General features: G+C 41.5%; 1 protein-coding gene across 2 annotated transcripts in view; it reads left to right on the top strand.

Moving 5' to 3' along the window:
* COPA (COPI coat complex subunit alpha) overlaps nucleotides 1-17781 on the top strand; it is a 50579-nt gene that overhangs the window by 2773 nt on the left and 30025 nt on the right. For both annotated transcript variants that reach the window (XM_025860738.2, XM_025860737.2), the window contains exons 2-9: nucleotides 511-624; nucleotides 803-876; nucleotides 4657-4737; nucleotides 8937-9013; nucleotides 9737-9846; nucleotides 15329-15438; nucleotides 16784-16883; nucleotides 17459-17594. In XM_025860738.2, the coding sequence (XP_025716523.1) occupies nucleotides 511-624; nucleotides 803-876; nucleotides 4657-4737; nucleotides 8937-9013; nucleotides 9737-9846; nucleotides 15329-15438; nucleotides 16784-16883; nucleotides 17459-17594 (802 nt within the window). The remainder of the gene's footprint in view (nucleotides 1-510; nucleotides 625-802; nucleotides 877-4656; nucleotides 4738-8936; nucleotides 9014-9736; nucleotides 9847-15328; nucleotides 15439-16783; nucleotides 16884-17458; nucleotides 17595-17781) is intronic.

Below are 17781 nucleotides of genomic sequence, written 5' to 3'. Positions count from 1 at the left end.
GCTGTCAGGCCTTTGTCTGAGTCCTAGTCTGCATATGCATGTGAGGAAATGACCTAGAGCCTGGGAAAGAACCTCTAGAGAGAAGGCAGAATAATCCCTGGAGCTCACTTAGAGCTGGGAATAGTTTTGTGTTCCTGCTAGCCAGAATCGAAGGCCTCCTAATACCGCAGGGCATCATCTAGAGACCTCAGGTGGTCTTGCCTTAATAGTGATGCCAAATTAGATCTAGACTAAAGGCTGTTGTGGACCCACACTAACAAAAGCAAAAGCAAGCTTCAAAACAAGTAACCTCACAATATCCTAAAACAAAGTCTAGCAGTATTTAAAGCAATGTAGCAAAATCCAGCACCTAACAGCATAAAATTCATAATGTCTGGCATTCAGTGAATGAGTGTATGAACCTAGGGTTAACTTAGCTCTTTGTTTTTCCTGTCCGAATTGACGGGGTGCCATTGTGGGCCATGCTTAGCTCATTGGATCATTCCCTGTTTGTTTGTTTTTTCTCCCTAGGGCTCAGTTTTCACCCCAAAAGACCCTGGATCCTGACCAGTTTACACAATGGGGTCATCCAGTTATGGGACTATCGGATGTGTACCCTTATTGACAAGTTTGATGAACATGATGGTAAGATAACAATTTCTAGGAGGAAATTAAAGAGATATAAGTATTTATTGTCTTCTGGAGGAGTTTAAGCTTTCTTTAGGGTTAGAGAACAAGGATGGGCTGGATCCTGAATAAGAATCACCTCAGAGATGAGGAAGTACGGCTCTCTTTAACGTATACTGCCTGCTTTTCTCCCCAGGTCCAGTGCGAGGCATTGACTTCCATAAGCAGCAGCCATTGTTTGTCTCTGGAGGAGATGACTATAAGATTAAGGTATAAAGAGGGTCTCTTATGATTAGGAGTAAAGGATAGGATTTGGGGTTTGGCAGTTGTGGAAAGGACTAAAAACAGAACATTGCATTCATACAGAGCTCAGGCTTCTGATGTTATCAGGGGCACTTATCCAGCAAACGTTTATTGAATACTTACAGTGATAGCATCAGACACTTTTATTTTTTTGGGAATTCAAAAATAAATAAGAAATGATCTCTGTTCTCAAGGAGCTTTGATTTTAATGGAGGAGATACATATACACCCCAAATAATAGCATGTACAGTTTGTTGAGTGATACAATAGAGAGATAACCAAAGTGAAAGCAGGAAGGACAGTCCAAGTCAGAGGCAGAAAGGCATGACACAGCTGGATACATCTGAGAAATGTAATTAGTTTTACGTGAATAAACTCTGGAGAGAAGGTGAGAGAAGAGCCAGAAGATGAGAGGGGCCGGATCCTGGAGGACTTATTTGCAGTGCTCAGAAGTGTGGATGTCATCATACAGATAACAAGGAACCGTTACGAGGGTTTACGTAGAGGAGTGACATCAGGTTCACTTTTTTTTTTAAAGATTCCTTGGGTGGTAGTCTAGAGAAAGGACTGGCTAAAGCGGGCAAGCCTGGATGTAGAGATGCCCGTTAGGAGACTGTTGCAAAAGCCCGGGTGGTAGTGGGCAGAGCCTGACCTCAGGCGGTAGAATTTCAGAATGGAGACAGAGATGGAATTGAGAGCTTAAGGAAGGGCATCAGTGAGTCTGCTGGAGGGACGGTAAGGGGAAACAAATGAGATGCCATTTACTGCAGGCTTTTAGCCTAGGTCACTGGGTGCCATTCGCGGGGAAAGGAAAAATGAGGAGGTGCAAGTTTTCTGGAGTGCTGGGGGAGGGTGGTGTCTTGGTCTGTTGGCGCTACTATAACAAAATACCATCACAGCCGGGGTGGCTTATATACAACAGAAACTTCTCCCAGTTTTGGAGGCTGCAAGCGCAAGATTAGTCAGCTTCTGGTGAGGTTCCTCTTCTAGGCTGTAGATGGCTGCCTTCTCTCTGGGTGTCTTCAAATGGTGGAGGGGTGAGGGATTTCTGGAGTCTCTCTTATAGGGACACTAATCCCGTTCAGGAGGGCTCTACCCTCATGACCTAAGCACCCCTCAAAGGCCCCGCCTCCTAATGCTTTCACATTGGGCATTAGGATTTCGACGTATAAACTGGGGGGAGAACACAGACATTCAGTCCACAGCAGACGGGTAATGAAGACCATCTTGATACTGATGAGTCTGAGGTACCTAAGGGGCAGTTTGTGGAGATGTGTCTGCACTGGAGTCATATTTGGGAGTTGTCCTCATGAAGGAGGGAGCCAAAGCAGAGGTGGTAGAAGGTGTCCCTCTGGGATTATGTTGAATGAGAGTTAATATAGGAAAGAATGATTTTAGAGGTTGGAGATGAACCAAGGGGAAGAAGCAGAAGCCTATTGGATGCCAAGGAAGGAGAGAATTTGGGGAAAGAGAAACTGGTTGGAATATATAAGGATCAGGTAACCTTTGGATTGCTTAATTAGGAAGATGTTAGTGATCCTAGCACCTTAATATAAAGGGAGGCAGCAGAATATAGGCAACTCTTTGAAGAAGCTTGACTGATAAAAGCAGAACTGGAGCCAGAGGCTTTGAACCTATAAAATAAAAAATAAAAAATTTCTCTTTACTTCCACAGGTTTTCATTAAGCATGTGTATCCAATCAAACCAGTGAAATTTACTTCATAAAAAAGATAATTTTTTCAGAAGCTAGCTCAGAAAGTTCTGTTTTACATCACACAGCATAACTTAGGTGACAGGCGTGACAAGTGATGGCTGCCCACAGAGAAAAGAGACCTTAGAATTGTAGGAAGGACCGTTCTTTCTGTTTTTTTAGATTTTCGCACTGCATCCTAGGGGCGGCTTGTGGAAGCTCAAACCACGTGATAGACCTCAAAGGCTCCTAGGGATATCACTTCATATAATATTTTTAGTAAAGTATTTGTCACTTATATTGATGACCATCGACTATCAAGAATGGTTAACTTGGGTTCCTTATAATCTGTTTAAGAAAGGAAAGACTAGGTGACATTTGAGAAAAAAGATTTATTCCCCAAATCATTAAAACTTTAAAAAGGACTATTTTCCATTTATATGAAATGTCCAGATAGGCAGATCAGTAAAGACAGACAGTAGATGAGTGGTTGTCTGAGGTTGGAGGGGTTGGAAGGAAATGGGGAGTCGCAGCTATTGGGTATAGTTTTGGGGGAGTGTGATACAATGTTCTAAAATTGGTGGTGGTGATGGTTGCACAGCTCTGAAAGTACTAAAAACATTGAATTCTGTGTTTTTTAGTGGATAAATTTTTGGGGGATTTGAATTGTATTTCAATAAATGCATTAAATAAAGGAATTAGCTAGCTCGGTGTGCAGTGTTACCACAGGGAGCCACAGATAGCCAGAGTCTAGAAACCCTGCAGGTCTTTAAGGATTCACAGTTCTGGAGTTTGGTGGAGGACTGTAAAGGAGTCAGGATAGTTTGGAGCTGGAAATGTGGAAGTTTAAAACACTGAACTCTGTAAGGGGGAAAAGTTAGTTAAAGAGTGGTATTTATGGTATGATCTAATTTTTGTGTGACACTCAAACTCCCTTGTGTACATGTATTTTATTTATAGATAATTCAACAGATGACAGTGAAAGTATTGGGATACTTTCACGTTTCACTTTCAGGTTTCATGTCGTTTACCTTTTCTCATTTCTGCACATACTTGTTGAGCATCTCCTAAGTGTTAGCGGCTGTTTTAGATGCTAGGGGTATAGTGTTGAGCATGGTGGACAAGGACCCCGCCTTGAGGGAGCTTGCATTCTTGTTTGGACAATCATACTTTCCAGTTGTTTGAATTTGTCACAGGAAATGGTGTTACCTTTTGTAATTTACAAAAGAAAATTAAATTTTTTTCAGTAAAAAAGGAATAGTAACTGGTTGGCTTGGGGGTAGATTATAAAAAAATTTTTAAATGTTAAAGTGTTTAAAAAAAGCCAAGTGACCTCATCATAATTTTGCACTTTTTGGGAGGTTTTCTGGATGGGAGTGTGTGCTTACATTTCTGGTCCTGGTTTAGTGTCTTCCTTAGTTATGTTCATTGATACCTGGTACTTTGGTAGTTAGCTCAACTTTATATCTGAATATGATGTTTTTCTGCTTAGCTCACCCTAACGGTGAGCAATGTAGTATTTTCCATAGTGATGAATTAAAGTCTGCTGAGTACAGATCGTGAATGTATGGGCATTGTTTGCCACCAAGTTAGCAGTCTAAGAGAAGATGATACCATATGTTATATTATTGTTTCCTTTAGAGTCATGGTATCTGTCCTGCTTTTTTTATCGTGAGTTAAGGTAGTAGGTAACGCACTGTGGGTCAGTGTTCAAGCTAAGAACACAATTATGCAGTAGAAAGAAGAGTTAAGCCCCGGATAAACCTCTTGTCTCCCGTTACTAAATTGAGATGATTTCTCCCCAAAGAAAGGAAAAACCTTTCCGTAATCGTCCCTAGCCTTGCCTTTTTTCCCCTCTCCATATGTTTAGTTGACCTACATTTTCATTTTTGATCTTTTTACCTCCAACCTTAAACAGGTCTTAAACAAGACTTCCTATCAAGGTTCCTACTTATTTAGAAATGCCAAAATACCAAATGTATTTATTGAGAAGCCTGAACTTCTTTGAGGCTCAAGACCCTTATGTCCTATTGCTTAGTTGGATTTCTCTTTGCAGGTGTGGAATTACAAGCTTCGGCGCTGTCTCTTCACATTGCTTGGGCATTTAGACTACATTCGCACCACATTTTTCCATCACGTAAGTGCCCATGGTGGCTCTAGTTGTAGAGCATTCTTCAGTTTCTCTGGGAATCTTCTACTTGCTTCTCAAGAACCCATGCTTTGATAACAGAATTATTGGAGTTCTTGGAGTAGCTCTTCTAGAATCTGTGTGGTGTTGACCTTTCTGCTTTGTTTCCTTCTGCAAAAGGAAGCACTCAGGGTTATATTGAATTTAATTTAATTGGATTCAGTGGGCTGTATAAGGAAGGCATTGATTCTCTATAGGGAAAAGTAGAGATTTGATTTCAGGTTGGCTGAGCTTGTGAACAAAAGTGTGCAGACTAATCCCATGTGGGGTGTTTTTAAGTAAGTGTGTCTGGAGGGAGGTCAAGGTTAGATGCCATTTTGATGAGCTAATAGATGTTTTGAAGCATTAACATAATCAAGCACTTCTATCCTAGGATTTTAGGGTACAGTAGAGGCTGTTTCTTTAGCCAGGCTTTCTACCTTTGATCTGTCAGGTATCCTAGAAGACAGACTTAAACGTAGATTGGAGACTCCCAGCCTCTTAACCAGTCTCAACCTGGCTGGATCTTTCTATAATTCTATGCTATTAGATTTAATTTGTACTGTTTCTTGACTAAGTTTCTTGAATTAAGTTAGAATATAATGAAATAAGAGTTTCCTGGCTAAGTATAGTTTTATTTCTTTCTGTAAAATTAAAAAAAATTTAGAATGATTGCAAAAATTATAGCGAAAACATTTGAGAATTATTAACCAAAGAAGTGAAAGACGTGTACTCTGAAAACTACAGAACACTGATGAAAGAAATTGGAGATGAGACAAAGAAATGGAAAGACATTCCATGCTCATGGTTTGGAAGAACAAATATTGTTAAAATGTCTATACTCCCCAAAGCAATCTACAGATTTAATGCAACCCCTATCAAAATACCAACATCATTTTTCACAGAATTAGAACGAACAATCCTAAAATTTATGGAACCACAAAAGACCCCCGAATAGCCAAAGCAGTCTTGAAAAGGGAAAACAAAACTGGAGGTATCACAGTTTCAGACTTTAAGTTATATTACAAAGCAGTGGTAATTAAAACAGCATGGTACTGGCATAAAAGTAGACACACAGATCATTGGAACAGAATAGAGAGCCCAGAAGTAAAACCACAGTTATATGGTCAATTAATCTTGGACAAAGGAGGAATGAATATACAATGGAACAGATTCTTCAACAAATGGTGTTGGAAAAACCGGACAGATACATGGCAAAAGAATGAAACTGGACCACTTTCTTTCACTGTACACAAAAATAAACTCAAAATGGATTAAAGACCTAAATATGTGACCTGAAAGCATAAAAATACTAGAGGAGTGTCTGGGTGGCTCAGTCGGTTAAGCGGCTGACTCTTGATCTCAGCTCAGGGCTTGATCTCACGCTGGGCATGGAGCTTACTTAAAAAAAAAAAAATCCTTGAAGAGAGCACAGGCAGTAATTTCTTTGACATTGACCATAGCAACATTTTTCAAGGTAATGTCTCCTGAGGCAAGGGAAATTGAAGCAAAAATAAACTGTTGGGATTGCATCAAAATGGAAGGCTTCTGTATAGCAAAGGAAACAGTTAACAAAACTAAAAGGCAACCTGCGGAATGGGAGAAGATATTTGTAAATGACATATCCGATAAAGGTTTAGTATCGAAAATATATATAAAGAACTTAAAAAACTTAATACCCAGGGGTGCCTGGTGGCTCAGTCAGTTAAGCATCTGACAGTTGATCTCCTCAGGTCTTGATCTCAGGGTTCTGAGTTCAAGCCCCGTGTTGGGCCCATGCTGGGTTTGGAGCCTGCTTGAAAACAACAACAAAAAACTGAACACCCAAAACCAAATAATCCAGTTAAAAAATGGGCAGAAGACATGAACAGACATTTCTCCAAAGATATGCAGGTGGCCAGCAGACACCTGAAAAGACGCTCAACATCACTCAGCATCAAGGAGACACAAATCAGAGCTACAGTGAGATATCATGTCACACCTGTCAGAATGGCTAAAAACACCACCAGAAACGACAAGTGTTGGTGAGGATGAAGAAAGGGGAACTCTCGTGCACTGTTGGTGGGAATGCAAAATGGTACAGCCACTCTGGAAAATAATATGGAAATTCCTCAAAAAAATAAAAATAGAGCTACCCTATGATCCAGTAATCACACTACTGGATATTTACCCCCAGAATACAAAAACACTAATTCAGACAGATACATGCACTCCTGTGTCTATTGCCACATTAATTACAATAGCCAAATTTGGAAGCAGCCTAAGTGTCCATTGATAGATGAATGGATATAGAAGTGTGTGGTATATTCAGTGTTAAATAAGAATAAAATCTTGACATTTACAGTGACACGGATGGAGCTAGAGAGTATAATGCTAAGCAGAATAAGAGGAAGAGAAATGCCATATGATCTCACTCGTGGAATTTAAGAAATACGACAAATGAGCGAAGGGAAAAAAAGACAAATCAAGAAACAGACTCTTAACTATAGAAAACAAGCTGATGGTTACCAAGAGGGAGGTGGGTGGGGGCGTAGGTGAAATAGAGCATGGGGATCAAAGAGTACACTTATCCTGATGAAAAAGAAAATTCTTAGAGAGACGGTGCACGCTTTGCTGTGAGCTCATGGCTGGTGTTGACAAGGCCATCCTGCTGGTACTTAGTCCTGGAGGACCTACTTCACTTTATGAGAAATGAAGCCAAGCGTGCTCTCTGTTTGATGCCTGAAACTTCTCTCAATGCACAAAACAAAATGGAGGAAATACATTTTATTAAGGCCGTTCTCCAGGTCCTTTCATCCTAAATTTTTACCTACAACACTACTGGGACTTTGAAGAAATCATGTGCAGTGTAAGACCCTGTGGTGTTTGCTTTTATTTTAAGTCTAGAATGATTGGAGGAGGAGGTGGCCCAGTGTGAATGGAATGCTTGCTGAATTGCCAGAATGGTTTTAGGTACCTCTTCCATGGTTCTCAACCACTGGGGATTTTGCCGCCCAGAGGACGTGGTAGTGTCCGGACACGTTTTTGTTGTCACGGCTTAGGGAATGAAGGCTGCTGACATCTGGTGCATGGAATCCAGGTATGCTGCTAAACATCCTTGCATGTACAGGATGATTCAAAGAATCATTCGACTCAGAAATGTCTATAATAACCCCATTTTATGGATGGAAAAAACTGGGTTTCAGTGATGTTAAGTAATTAATAGAAATATATGTGATTAATTAAAAAAAAAAGAAAAACCATTTGAGAATGATAACCGCTCAATAAGATGCCCTGTGAAGCAGGAATTGTTTGTCGTCAGCATAAGGGACGTGCTGAAGACCTGCCTAACAAGTTGCCATCCAGTTGGAAAGTTAGAAAAACTTTCTTTTATTTTTTTGGTTCAGTAAGTATACGTGTGCCTTGTACTTATTAAGTTCTTTGCTAAGCACTGAAGATACAACCGTGAATAGGAAATACCTTCTTTTCTCAATGAGCTTACAGACTCTAAAATAGCTACGTTGTTTCTCCATGTTATTTTTTTTTTAAGACTTTTTATTTATTTAATAGAGAGAGAGAGGGAACACAAGTGGGGGGAGTGGGAGAGGGAGAAGCAGGCTTCCCGCCGAGCAGGGAGCCCGGTGCGGGGCTCGATCCCAGGACCCTGGGATCATGACCTGAGCCGAAGGCAGTCGCTTAACCAACTGAGCCACCCAGGCGCCCCTCTCCATGTTGTTTTTTGCTTTGGTTCCTGGGATGGGAATTTTTTGAGACTGGATGGTCTGACAAGGAGTCAGACCATAAAACAGTGTTCTAATCCTAGAGTGAAAGAGAGAAGACCCTTTCATAGGATCTTAATTTACAGGACTAGCTGTGTATAAATAGAAATACACATATGCACATACATACACAGAAAAGTAAGTATGGTATATATTTTTTGTCTCTCAGAATCCTTTATGCCTTTTCCTGGCTTCTGTTCTAAAATCTCCAGGTGGAAGTGCCGGTGTGGAGAAGCTGGTAGAATGGTGGGGAGGAGACCGCGAGGCTGCGGATCAGAAGCTGTGGTCCCTTTGCTAGTACAGCTGAGATGCCCGGCAGTGGGGGGTTTCCTCCAAAGAGAGGAATGGTTACAGAGCCCGAAAGAACACATTTGTTTAGTGTCGAAACCCTTTGTCTGGATTGTCTTTCAGGAATATCCCTGGATTCTGAGCGCCTCAGATGACCAGACCATCCGGGTGTGGAACTGGCAGTCTAGAACCTGTGTCTGGTAAAGCAGGAGATGCGGCTGAGAGAGAGGCTTCGTTCTGCCTAGTGTTTGCCTTATGAGCTTCCCTTCAGGGCAATCTTTTCCCTTCCCTAGTGGGCCCTGCCGGCTGATTAATTACTGATTGTATTTGTGAGATGCTTTCACATGCAAAATGATAAATACAGAGGCAATCTTGTTAGTAATGTATCGATCTGGATTTTCTGATCATTTCTTGCCAGGGAAGGGAGGTCCTATCACTAGGTTTTAGAACAAAACTTTTAGCTGGTTCTCAGTTCTGTTCTCGTGAAACATGAGTCAAGGTCTAGACCTCCATCCTGCTTTGTGTTTGGGTCTTGAACTTCTCATGAAGATGTAAGGACCATTGAAAAATGAGGCCGTTTAAGAGGGATTATCCCACCAAAATCTAACTGGTAGTTTCCAGTATAAATTACTAGGACTCCATTTATTTTGATATATGAACATTTTTAATATGAGAGGACAGCTGTCTCCTGCAGTTAGTAATATTTAAATGCTGAAGCATCAGAGGAAAGAAGGGGACTATTGTTAAAGCATCTGACCTTGCTTATTGTTACTAGTTCAGAATTGTTAGGTTGACTTGCCTTTGCCTCCAAAAAGAATACTTGGGTCTGTTATCTGTTAAAAATGGAGAGTAGTGTTTAGTGTGTAGGAGTCTGTTGAGTCCTGCCTCTAATTTGGTATTGTCTTTTTCTTTTCTTCTTGCAGCGTGTTAACGGGACACAACCATTATGTAATGTGTGCTCAGTTTCACCCCTCAGAAGACCTGGTTGTGTCAGCCAGCCTGGACCAGACTGTGCGTGTTTGGGATATTTCTGGTGAGCTGCCCAAGTTCAGGGGACAGCCTCCTCATGTCTGGCGCAAAACTGCAATTGCTTAAAATAGTGAGGGTAGTTGGCTTAGACCAGAAAAAGTTAGAATATTCTGTTCTTATGTAATGGCATCTCTGCTTATGAGGGTATTAAATCCGCTTTTGAGGGTTCTTTGAGTTAGCGGTACTCTTGAGAGAAGTGGCTGCTCTGGAAAGTGTATTTAACTTGAAGGAAATTTCACTTTGTAGGTAGAAGGGTATCTATCTAGTTAAAATCTAGATACTGGTATATAGTATAGTATATAGAATCTATATATTTGGGAGTATTTGATTAAGAATCATGCCGTCCAGGGGTGCCTGGGTGGCTCAGCTGTTAAACATCTGCCTTCGGCTCAGGTCATGATCCCAGGGTCCTGGGATCGAGCCCTGCATCGGGCTCCCTGCTCCATGGGAAGCCTGCTTCTCCCTCTCCCTCTCCCCTGCTTGTGTTCCCTTTCTTGCTGTGTCTCTCTCTGTCAAATAAATAAATAAAATCTTAAAAAAAAAAAAATCATGCCTTCCAGTAAAGTAAAACAAGAAGTAACATCTTCCACCAAAACGAATTTTGGGAATAGATTAATGCGGGGCAGCAGGACTCTGGGATCCTGTGGCCTCATTTAGAAATAGGAAAATCCCTCCATTTCTTCTAATGTGGGGAGCACAGGAGAGGGTGGGATTTTTATGTCCAGAACACCTTTCAGTGGGCAGACTTCTAGAAATTAAAATGACCAGAAATTGAAACAGATTTGTAGATTTTGGATAGTTGGAATAATCCCTCCTTTCACAGTTTATGTGTCTTGATTTGGGGATAAGGATTTAAATGGTTGGCGCTGTGTAGAGGCAACATGAGAAGTTGCGAAGCCGAGAGGGTAAATGTGGGGAAAGACAGCCCCTGTGAGGTGGGCAGGCCAGTAGGCCAGCAGGCTGGCTGGCTGGAAGTGCTTTGTGGACGGTTAGAATATGGAAAAGGAACTCTAAATGCTGTGGTGCCCTGCCCAGTAGAATTTACTTATCACTTGCTGAATTGTCTCTCTTTGTTTGTTGCCTTCGGAATTCTTAGAGATTGGGGTTCTAGCCCCCTAGTCAGGGGCTAGACTGCAAAACACTTGTTTCGTTCTATAAAAGGAAGGCCCCTCAGAGATCCTTGGCTTGGTTCTTTTTGGTGGTAAAGGCATCACCCATCTGAATTGTGGGGCCGAGGTGGTAGCTCTTCCCAGCTCCCTTGTGACATGGTGGGCTAGAGCAGTATGGTACTTGCTCTTCTTACAAGCCACCAATGAATAGCAAGTCCGAAGTTTGGATTTCTGGGTGCAGCACCTGGGATATTGTAGTAGCAGTTGGTTAGGATTCGTGCAGCATAGAGGGCAGCTGGGGGAGGATGAAGACAGTGGGAGAGCAGAACCTTTGGGGTCTTTGTTTTTTCTTTTTAACTTTTTGACTTTCTAATGTATACGTATTTTGGTGTGGCAGAGACCTGAAGAGCTAAAAACTAATTTAGGTGACACAGATGCTCTTATCTCTCTCTCCAGCCCCTTTCCCTTCCCAACCAGGAGAAGAGTTTTTGACAGAAACTCAGCGTATGTTATGTCTTTAACTCAGGGATGACAGTCTGAGTCCTGTGTCATGGTGAACCGTTGTGATGACTGTCACCTTAGAACTTCTAGAATCATCTGCAGTTTTCAGAGGGTCGGAATTAGAAGGGAATGGCATCAACGAGACTGTTGGAGATAGGCAAGTTGTACTCCTTTCCACTAGGGCTTCTGCCATTGCAGTTTTTCGTCAGACTGATGAGGCTTTTTGAAGTACACCCAGATGTGACCAGCCTTGCCGACAGGAGTTGAGCACAAGCATCATGAGCCTGTGCTCCCTCCTCACCGCTAGTGCCAGGAAGTTCCTTATTTACTCTCTCAGTAACCTAGCTATGGCTTTCCATGGTTTTTCACTGTGCACACATTCAAAGCCCCCTCTCTGTCTCTGGATATTCGGAGCCTGATGGGCTTGGGTCCGGCTCATGCTGTTCCTGCTGATCAGCAGCCATTATTTAGAATTGTGTTTCCCAGCCAGAGCTCTGTGACAGGATTGAGCACTACTCAAATACTTTGAGTGACTGTTTTCTCACTTCTTAGGAGAATGGTGTATAGCTAATGACATTGTAGATCATAAAGAAGTTAATTCGTTACATGCATAAAGGGATGCTTTGGCCATTAGGGCTTAATTCCAAGAGGGCAGGGCCTCTTACTGCCCTGCTCTGAGAGTGCTGGTCACGCCCCCTGAGGCTCTCGCAGCAGGTGCCTGCGGCCTAGCCATAGTGATTGGGGCAGTTAGGCGGATGGATTCTCACTGATAGCCTGAACTGCCCAAGGCAAGAAATCCTTTTCTTCACTTCTGTAGGTTGAAGATCATTTTTTTGCATCAGAATTAAGGACCTTAAATCCAAGAAGAGAGGGAGAGAGTGTGACCCCAGTTGGGGTTTCTACTTGCTCTTGAATGTGTGCGGTACATGGGTCACTATCTAATAACACTGCAATCGCTGTACTTCCTTAGCATATGTGATATTGAGAATTTTGTGCTGACTCGCTCTACTAATGTGAACGCTCTCTTTACTGTTTCTAAATGTGTTTCTCTACTCAGAACTCTCTTGACTTCCAGTAACCCCTTAACCAGAGTGAAAGGAGATGCTTTGGTCTTTAACCAAATGGAGCTTTGAGTTAGACTTTTACATTTAGTCTTTCCTTTTCTGGAAATCAGCACACTCTTTTTAGCAGAATTATTTTTGCCTGGGTTCAAATAAGTCTGAACACAGGAAGAGGAATTAGCTTTCAGGTCTGTTAGGGACCAGAGGTAGTAATTCTGAGAGAGGAAAAGTTAGTTCTGAGTCAGAGAATGAATACCCTCACATTTAAAGGGCTGCTGAAAATTCTAATTGTTTGGAATGTCTACCTCTCTGAGCTCAATATGCAATAAGAAAATGGAGATCTTTTAAAGGAAAACCTGTCTTCTTGTTACCTGTCCCATGAAAATTGAGCCCCATGGGGCTTACTTAACCTGAATCTCTTCTGTTAGTCTGGCAAAGTATGTTTAAAAGAGAAATATTTACAATCTAGATGTAGAAGATAGGTTATTTTTATAGCTTGATCTTCCAAGTAAACTGACAGTTAAATTATCTTAATGTGCTTACACCTTTGCATGTCAAGCCCATGTAATTCAGGCTTAATCTTTGAAATGACAACTAAAAAAGTATTAATTTGCTGCCAGTTCCTGTCCTTTTTCCTCTCTTTTTACTACTTCCCCTGGCCCCCATTGGGAAGCGTGCGTCAAACTGGTCCAGTCTGAGAGTGAACTCCCTTCCCTCTGGATTTGAGTAGCTGCTGTAGAAATTTTCCATCTGTCGTTCAGTCGTAGTGAGTGGCTTGTCAAACGCTCAAATACTTTTCTAAGTATCTTTTCCCTGCCTGTCCCTATTCATCTGTCTGTCTTTGCTCTTCCCCCTTTCCTGGGTCATGACAGCAAAGGCTCGCATTCTGTCATATGGCTTTCCCTTTAATGTGTTCGTTGAGGCTTATTGGAGGTGAAGTTCCTCACAGCTGTCTGTCTGTGTCTTCCTCTGAGTCTGTTCCATACGCCAGACTCGTTAGAAGTTGACAGATTCCATTAAAGAGACAAGCGATGTAAGTGAGAGGAGACACCCCTTTGGTAATGTATTTATGAAGCCTTGGAAAGTGCATTTTTGTTAAAGCGCCAGCTTTATTTCTCTGGCCTATTGACTAAATGCTCATCTTGGACAGGGGATGAGATGATTGACACCGTCGGGCCCCCTTAAGCACTTGCCTCCCCAGTGCTGACGTCTGCGTGTCACTGGAAGAGAAGAGATTACGTTAATATTGTAATTTTAAAACAACAAAGAGAAATATAATCATTAAACTTAAATGTTTATATTTTCCGACAGAGGCCAACATTTAGGCTTAAAGTGACTTAGGTTTTATTTTCAGCAATGGCTTTTATTTTCCCCCTAATTATGGATACTTGCTTTTTATTTTACAAGTGCCAGTAGTTTGAATTTCCTCTTTCCCCCACAAATACTTCAAAAGATAGAATTTTAGTCCCAATTCTGTTTTCTTATTTATATATAATTATACCTGCTTTCCTGTCTCAAAGGTTATCAGGATCAAATTACAGAACTCATGTTAGAGAGTGCTTTGAAAATCACGAAGTGCTTTTCAAATGTAAAGTAGTTGTTAGCATAGCTTTGGTTGTGACTGTACCACAGTTTATAAAGATGGGTGTAGTTGAGCCGTGAGTTTGGGTCGTATACACGTAAGACTCTTCTTATCCTGGTGTCTTTTTTCTGTTGTTTTCAAATTGTGGGCAATTCCTCCCTGTAAAACTAGCCTCCAGAAGTTTTTTGTTTTTTTTTTTAATTTTATTTTATTATGTTAATCACCATACATTACATTATTAGTTTTTGATGTAGTGTTCCATGATCCATTGTTTGCGTGTAACACCCAGTGCTCCATTCAGTACATGCCCTCTTTAATACCCATCATCAGGCTAACCCATTCCCCCTACCCCCCCAGCCTTCAGAAGTTTTAATGGCAAAATACACGTATTCAGATCTATAACCAGCCTTTTTAAGTAAGAGCTTAAAAGGACGTGACAGTTTTATTTTTATTTACGTATTTATTTTGACCCTAACTAGATTTTATTAGTCATGATCTAAAGGAAAGAAATTACACTGATCTGGCAATCTTTTTGTTGAGAATACATTTATAAAGTTCTGTTGTGCATAAGGACATGACAGTTGAAATTATTTTGTTCACTGCCCAAGAGTCACATAGAAGAGTACACTTTTGGCATAGTTGTACTTTTTTTACTCTCTGCTACCAAATAACTGTTTGGTATTTAATGGGCCTTGTTTCCTTAGCTGCTCTGGAACTGCCCTGTGAGTTGCCCAGCAGCTTCCCGTTTGAGAAGCACGCAGCTGTGGCTTCCCCAAATGGCTTTTCTTTCAAAAGTTTTTGAGATGATGGAAGAGTTGCTATAGTTGTCACAAAGTTGAAAGTGGAAATGGGAGGCTCACCATTTTAGGCCTCATTTCAAGAACAGTCAAGACTAGAAATGACCTCAGGTAGACAGCTCTTGAGGTGAGGCTCGCTGAGGAAGGTAGCCATGTCAGAAGTTTGGATCTCGTCCTCGGGGAGGAGATCCCAGTAGCGGGGCTGTTAAGTGTTCAGGGAGGAAAAGAGAGGCTGGGCAAAGTGCCTCAATATCTTGAACATTTCTAGAAAGAGATAGATAGCAGCTTTTGACATCTTTCTTCAGTCTCTCTAGATTTCTTTTTCCCTTTTTTGTCTTTAACGTTAGTCTCTCCCTGTACCTTCCTGTGCCTGTTACTGGGCTCTTTTTGGTAATACTATTTTGTGTCTTCCATTCCACTCCTCATCCCTTCAAAGGTCTAAGGAAAAAAAACTTGTCCCCTGGTGCCGTGGAGTCCGATGTGCGAGGAATAACTGGGGTTGATCTGTTTGGAACGACAGATGCGGTGGTGAAGCACGTGCTGGAGGTACTTATCTTCACAGCCAGCGGCTCGTCTGGGCTCTCGTCTGGGAGGCAGGAACAGGACGCCGCTCGTTTGTTCGTTCCTGCAACAAAGATTTGTGCAGTGCTTATTAAATGCCGGGCATTGTTTGAAGACACTGGAAACAGAATAGTCCGTGAGCCAGGAGAAATGAGGCTTCTGTGCCACCTAAGGGAGAGTCACATGACCTCCCAAACCCAGTGGGGAGAGAGGGAAAAGGCTGGTATGGGCTCTGTCACCATCCCAAAGCAGAGTCCGTTCGCACACCTGTTGTGAGAGTTGGGATCTGGGGGTTTGTGATTTAATCGGAGTTATTAAGGGCCAGCCATGTGTGAGTAATTTGTGTGCATGGTGAGAAAATAGAAAAGCATTAGAGAAAGAAACTAGATTTTTAAAAATATCTAATTTAATCCTTACAGTTCTCCTCTGAGGTAGATATTAGTAACCTCATTTTACAGGTGAAAAAAATTGAGACTTAGAGATATTGAGCAGTTTACCAAAATCCACATGTGTCTAGTAATTGAAAGAACTAGGATTTGAACTTGGATTGGACTCCAAAACCGAAGGGATTTTCGCCACACATGAAGTCTCTCTGTAGTGGTACTGAGTACAACTGTATGAATAAAGTACAAGATATCTTAAAATCAGCAGTTCTTAAACTTTGTGTTCTGAGAATCTCTTTATACCTTTAAGACTTATTGAGGACCCCAAAGAGTTCTTGTTTATGTGGTTTATATCTTTCAGTTTTTACCGTATCTGAAATTAAAACGACAGACTTTTTAAAACATAAAATATATAAGCACACATTCCGTTAGCCATCAAAGCAATGACATCATGTCACGTAGCTGCTGGAAAACTTTATCCTCAGGAGAGAATGAAAGTGAAAAAGGCAAATAATGCCTTAACATTATTAGGAAAATAGTTTTGACCTCGCAGGTTTCCTAAAAAAGTATCGGGACTCATCCGAGAGTTTCCCAACATTTCCTCATTAAGTTATAAAATTGGTTTTTATTCTTGTAATGTTAATAATTAGTTGGGGAAATAATATATAAGTAGACAATAAAACAAGGCAGTGTATCCTAAATGCAAATGACACTGAATTTGGAAGTAGAAAGATTTGGGAATTGGCATGAGAACTTGGGTGTAATACTGGGTGGGTTGACATGGTAACTCTCATGTTCATACCTTAGAATAGCATAATCCCTTGAGTCTTTTCACAGGAAGAGTAAAAATCAGAGACATTTTTAATAACCATTAGCGTGGCCCTTTAGTTTGCTTTCAGTAATAGTTATAAAGCCATTTTAGAAGAACCACTTCTTTTTTTCCCCAGGGTCATGATCGTGGAGTAAACTGGGCTGCCTTCCACCCCACTATGCCCCTTATTGTATCTGGGGCAGATGACCGTCAAGTGAAGATCTGGCGCATGAATGGTGAGTAGACCACTGACAGTATCACTGTGTCTAAAAAATCGACTGCTGGCCAGCCAGGTGGAAGCAGCCAGGTCTCCTGGACTTAGTGACCCATTTTCCTACCTTAGGTTCTTACGCTATTCTTAGCAGCATAAAAATTGCCCCGTTCTCTTTTTTCCTGTTTTTGAGGCATCCTGATTTTGAGGATTCTGAACACAGTTAAGAATAAACTTTCATTCAGAAAACATTTATTGGGTACCTGCTTTGTACTAATCTTTGTTCAAGGCTCTGGAGATACGATGGTGACTAAAACATAGGGAGCTTACATTTATTCTATCATGACACCCAGTGACAAAGCAGGGTGAGAGGATAAAGAATGACGGAGAAGAGGTGCTGCCTTTGATAGGTGGGTCCGAGTGAAAGAGCAAAGAAACATATACGGAGATTCAGAGGCTTAAATGAAAAAATTGCCCTGCTAGAAGTTGCTTATATAGCATTTTGGAGTAGCACCTAGCATTTGGTTAGAGATGCCATAATTTTAAATCCCGAACTGGTAGTAGTAGAGAGTTGTGATCTAATTCTTTCTGGTCCTTCAGAGTCGAAGGCATGGGAGGTTGACACCTGCCGCGGTCATTACAACAACGTGTCTTGTGCTGTCTTCCACCCTCGCCAAGAGCTGATCCTCAGCAATTCTGAGGACAAGAGTATCCGTGTCTGGGATATGTCCAAACGGTAAGAGGGTTCTGACGGTGTGTGACCCAAGCCAGGGGGAAGCCCTCCTCTCTCATTCTCTCTCCTCAGAGTTCGATTAGACTGCTTCTGTGTGTCTCTCCACCTTCAGCATATGGAGAAGTCAGATCTGATGTTATGAAAACCTCAAGGGGCCTAGAGATCACCCAGCATTTACAGATCTCCCATC

The sequence above is a fragment of the Callorhinus ursinus genome, unplaced genomic scaffold, assembly GCF_003265705.2.
Source record: "Callorhinus ursinus isolate GAN/ISIS: 27379988/994484 unplaced genomic scaffold, GSC_fseal_2.0 scaffold88, whole genome shotgun sequence".
NCBI lineage: Eukaryota > Metazoa > Chordata > Mammalia > Carnivora > Otariidae > Callorhinus > Callorhinus ursinus.
This window is presented reverse-complemented; position numbering and strand designations above follow the sequence as displayed.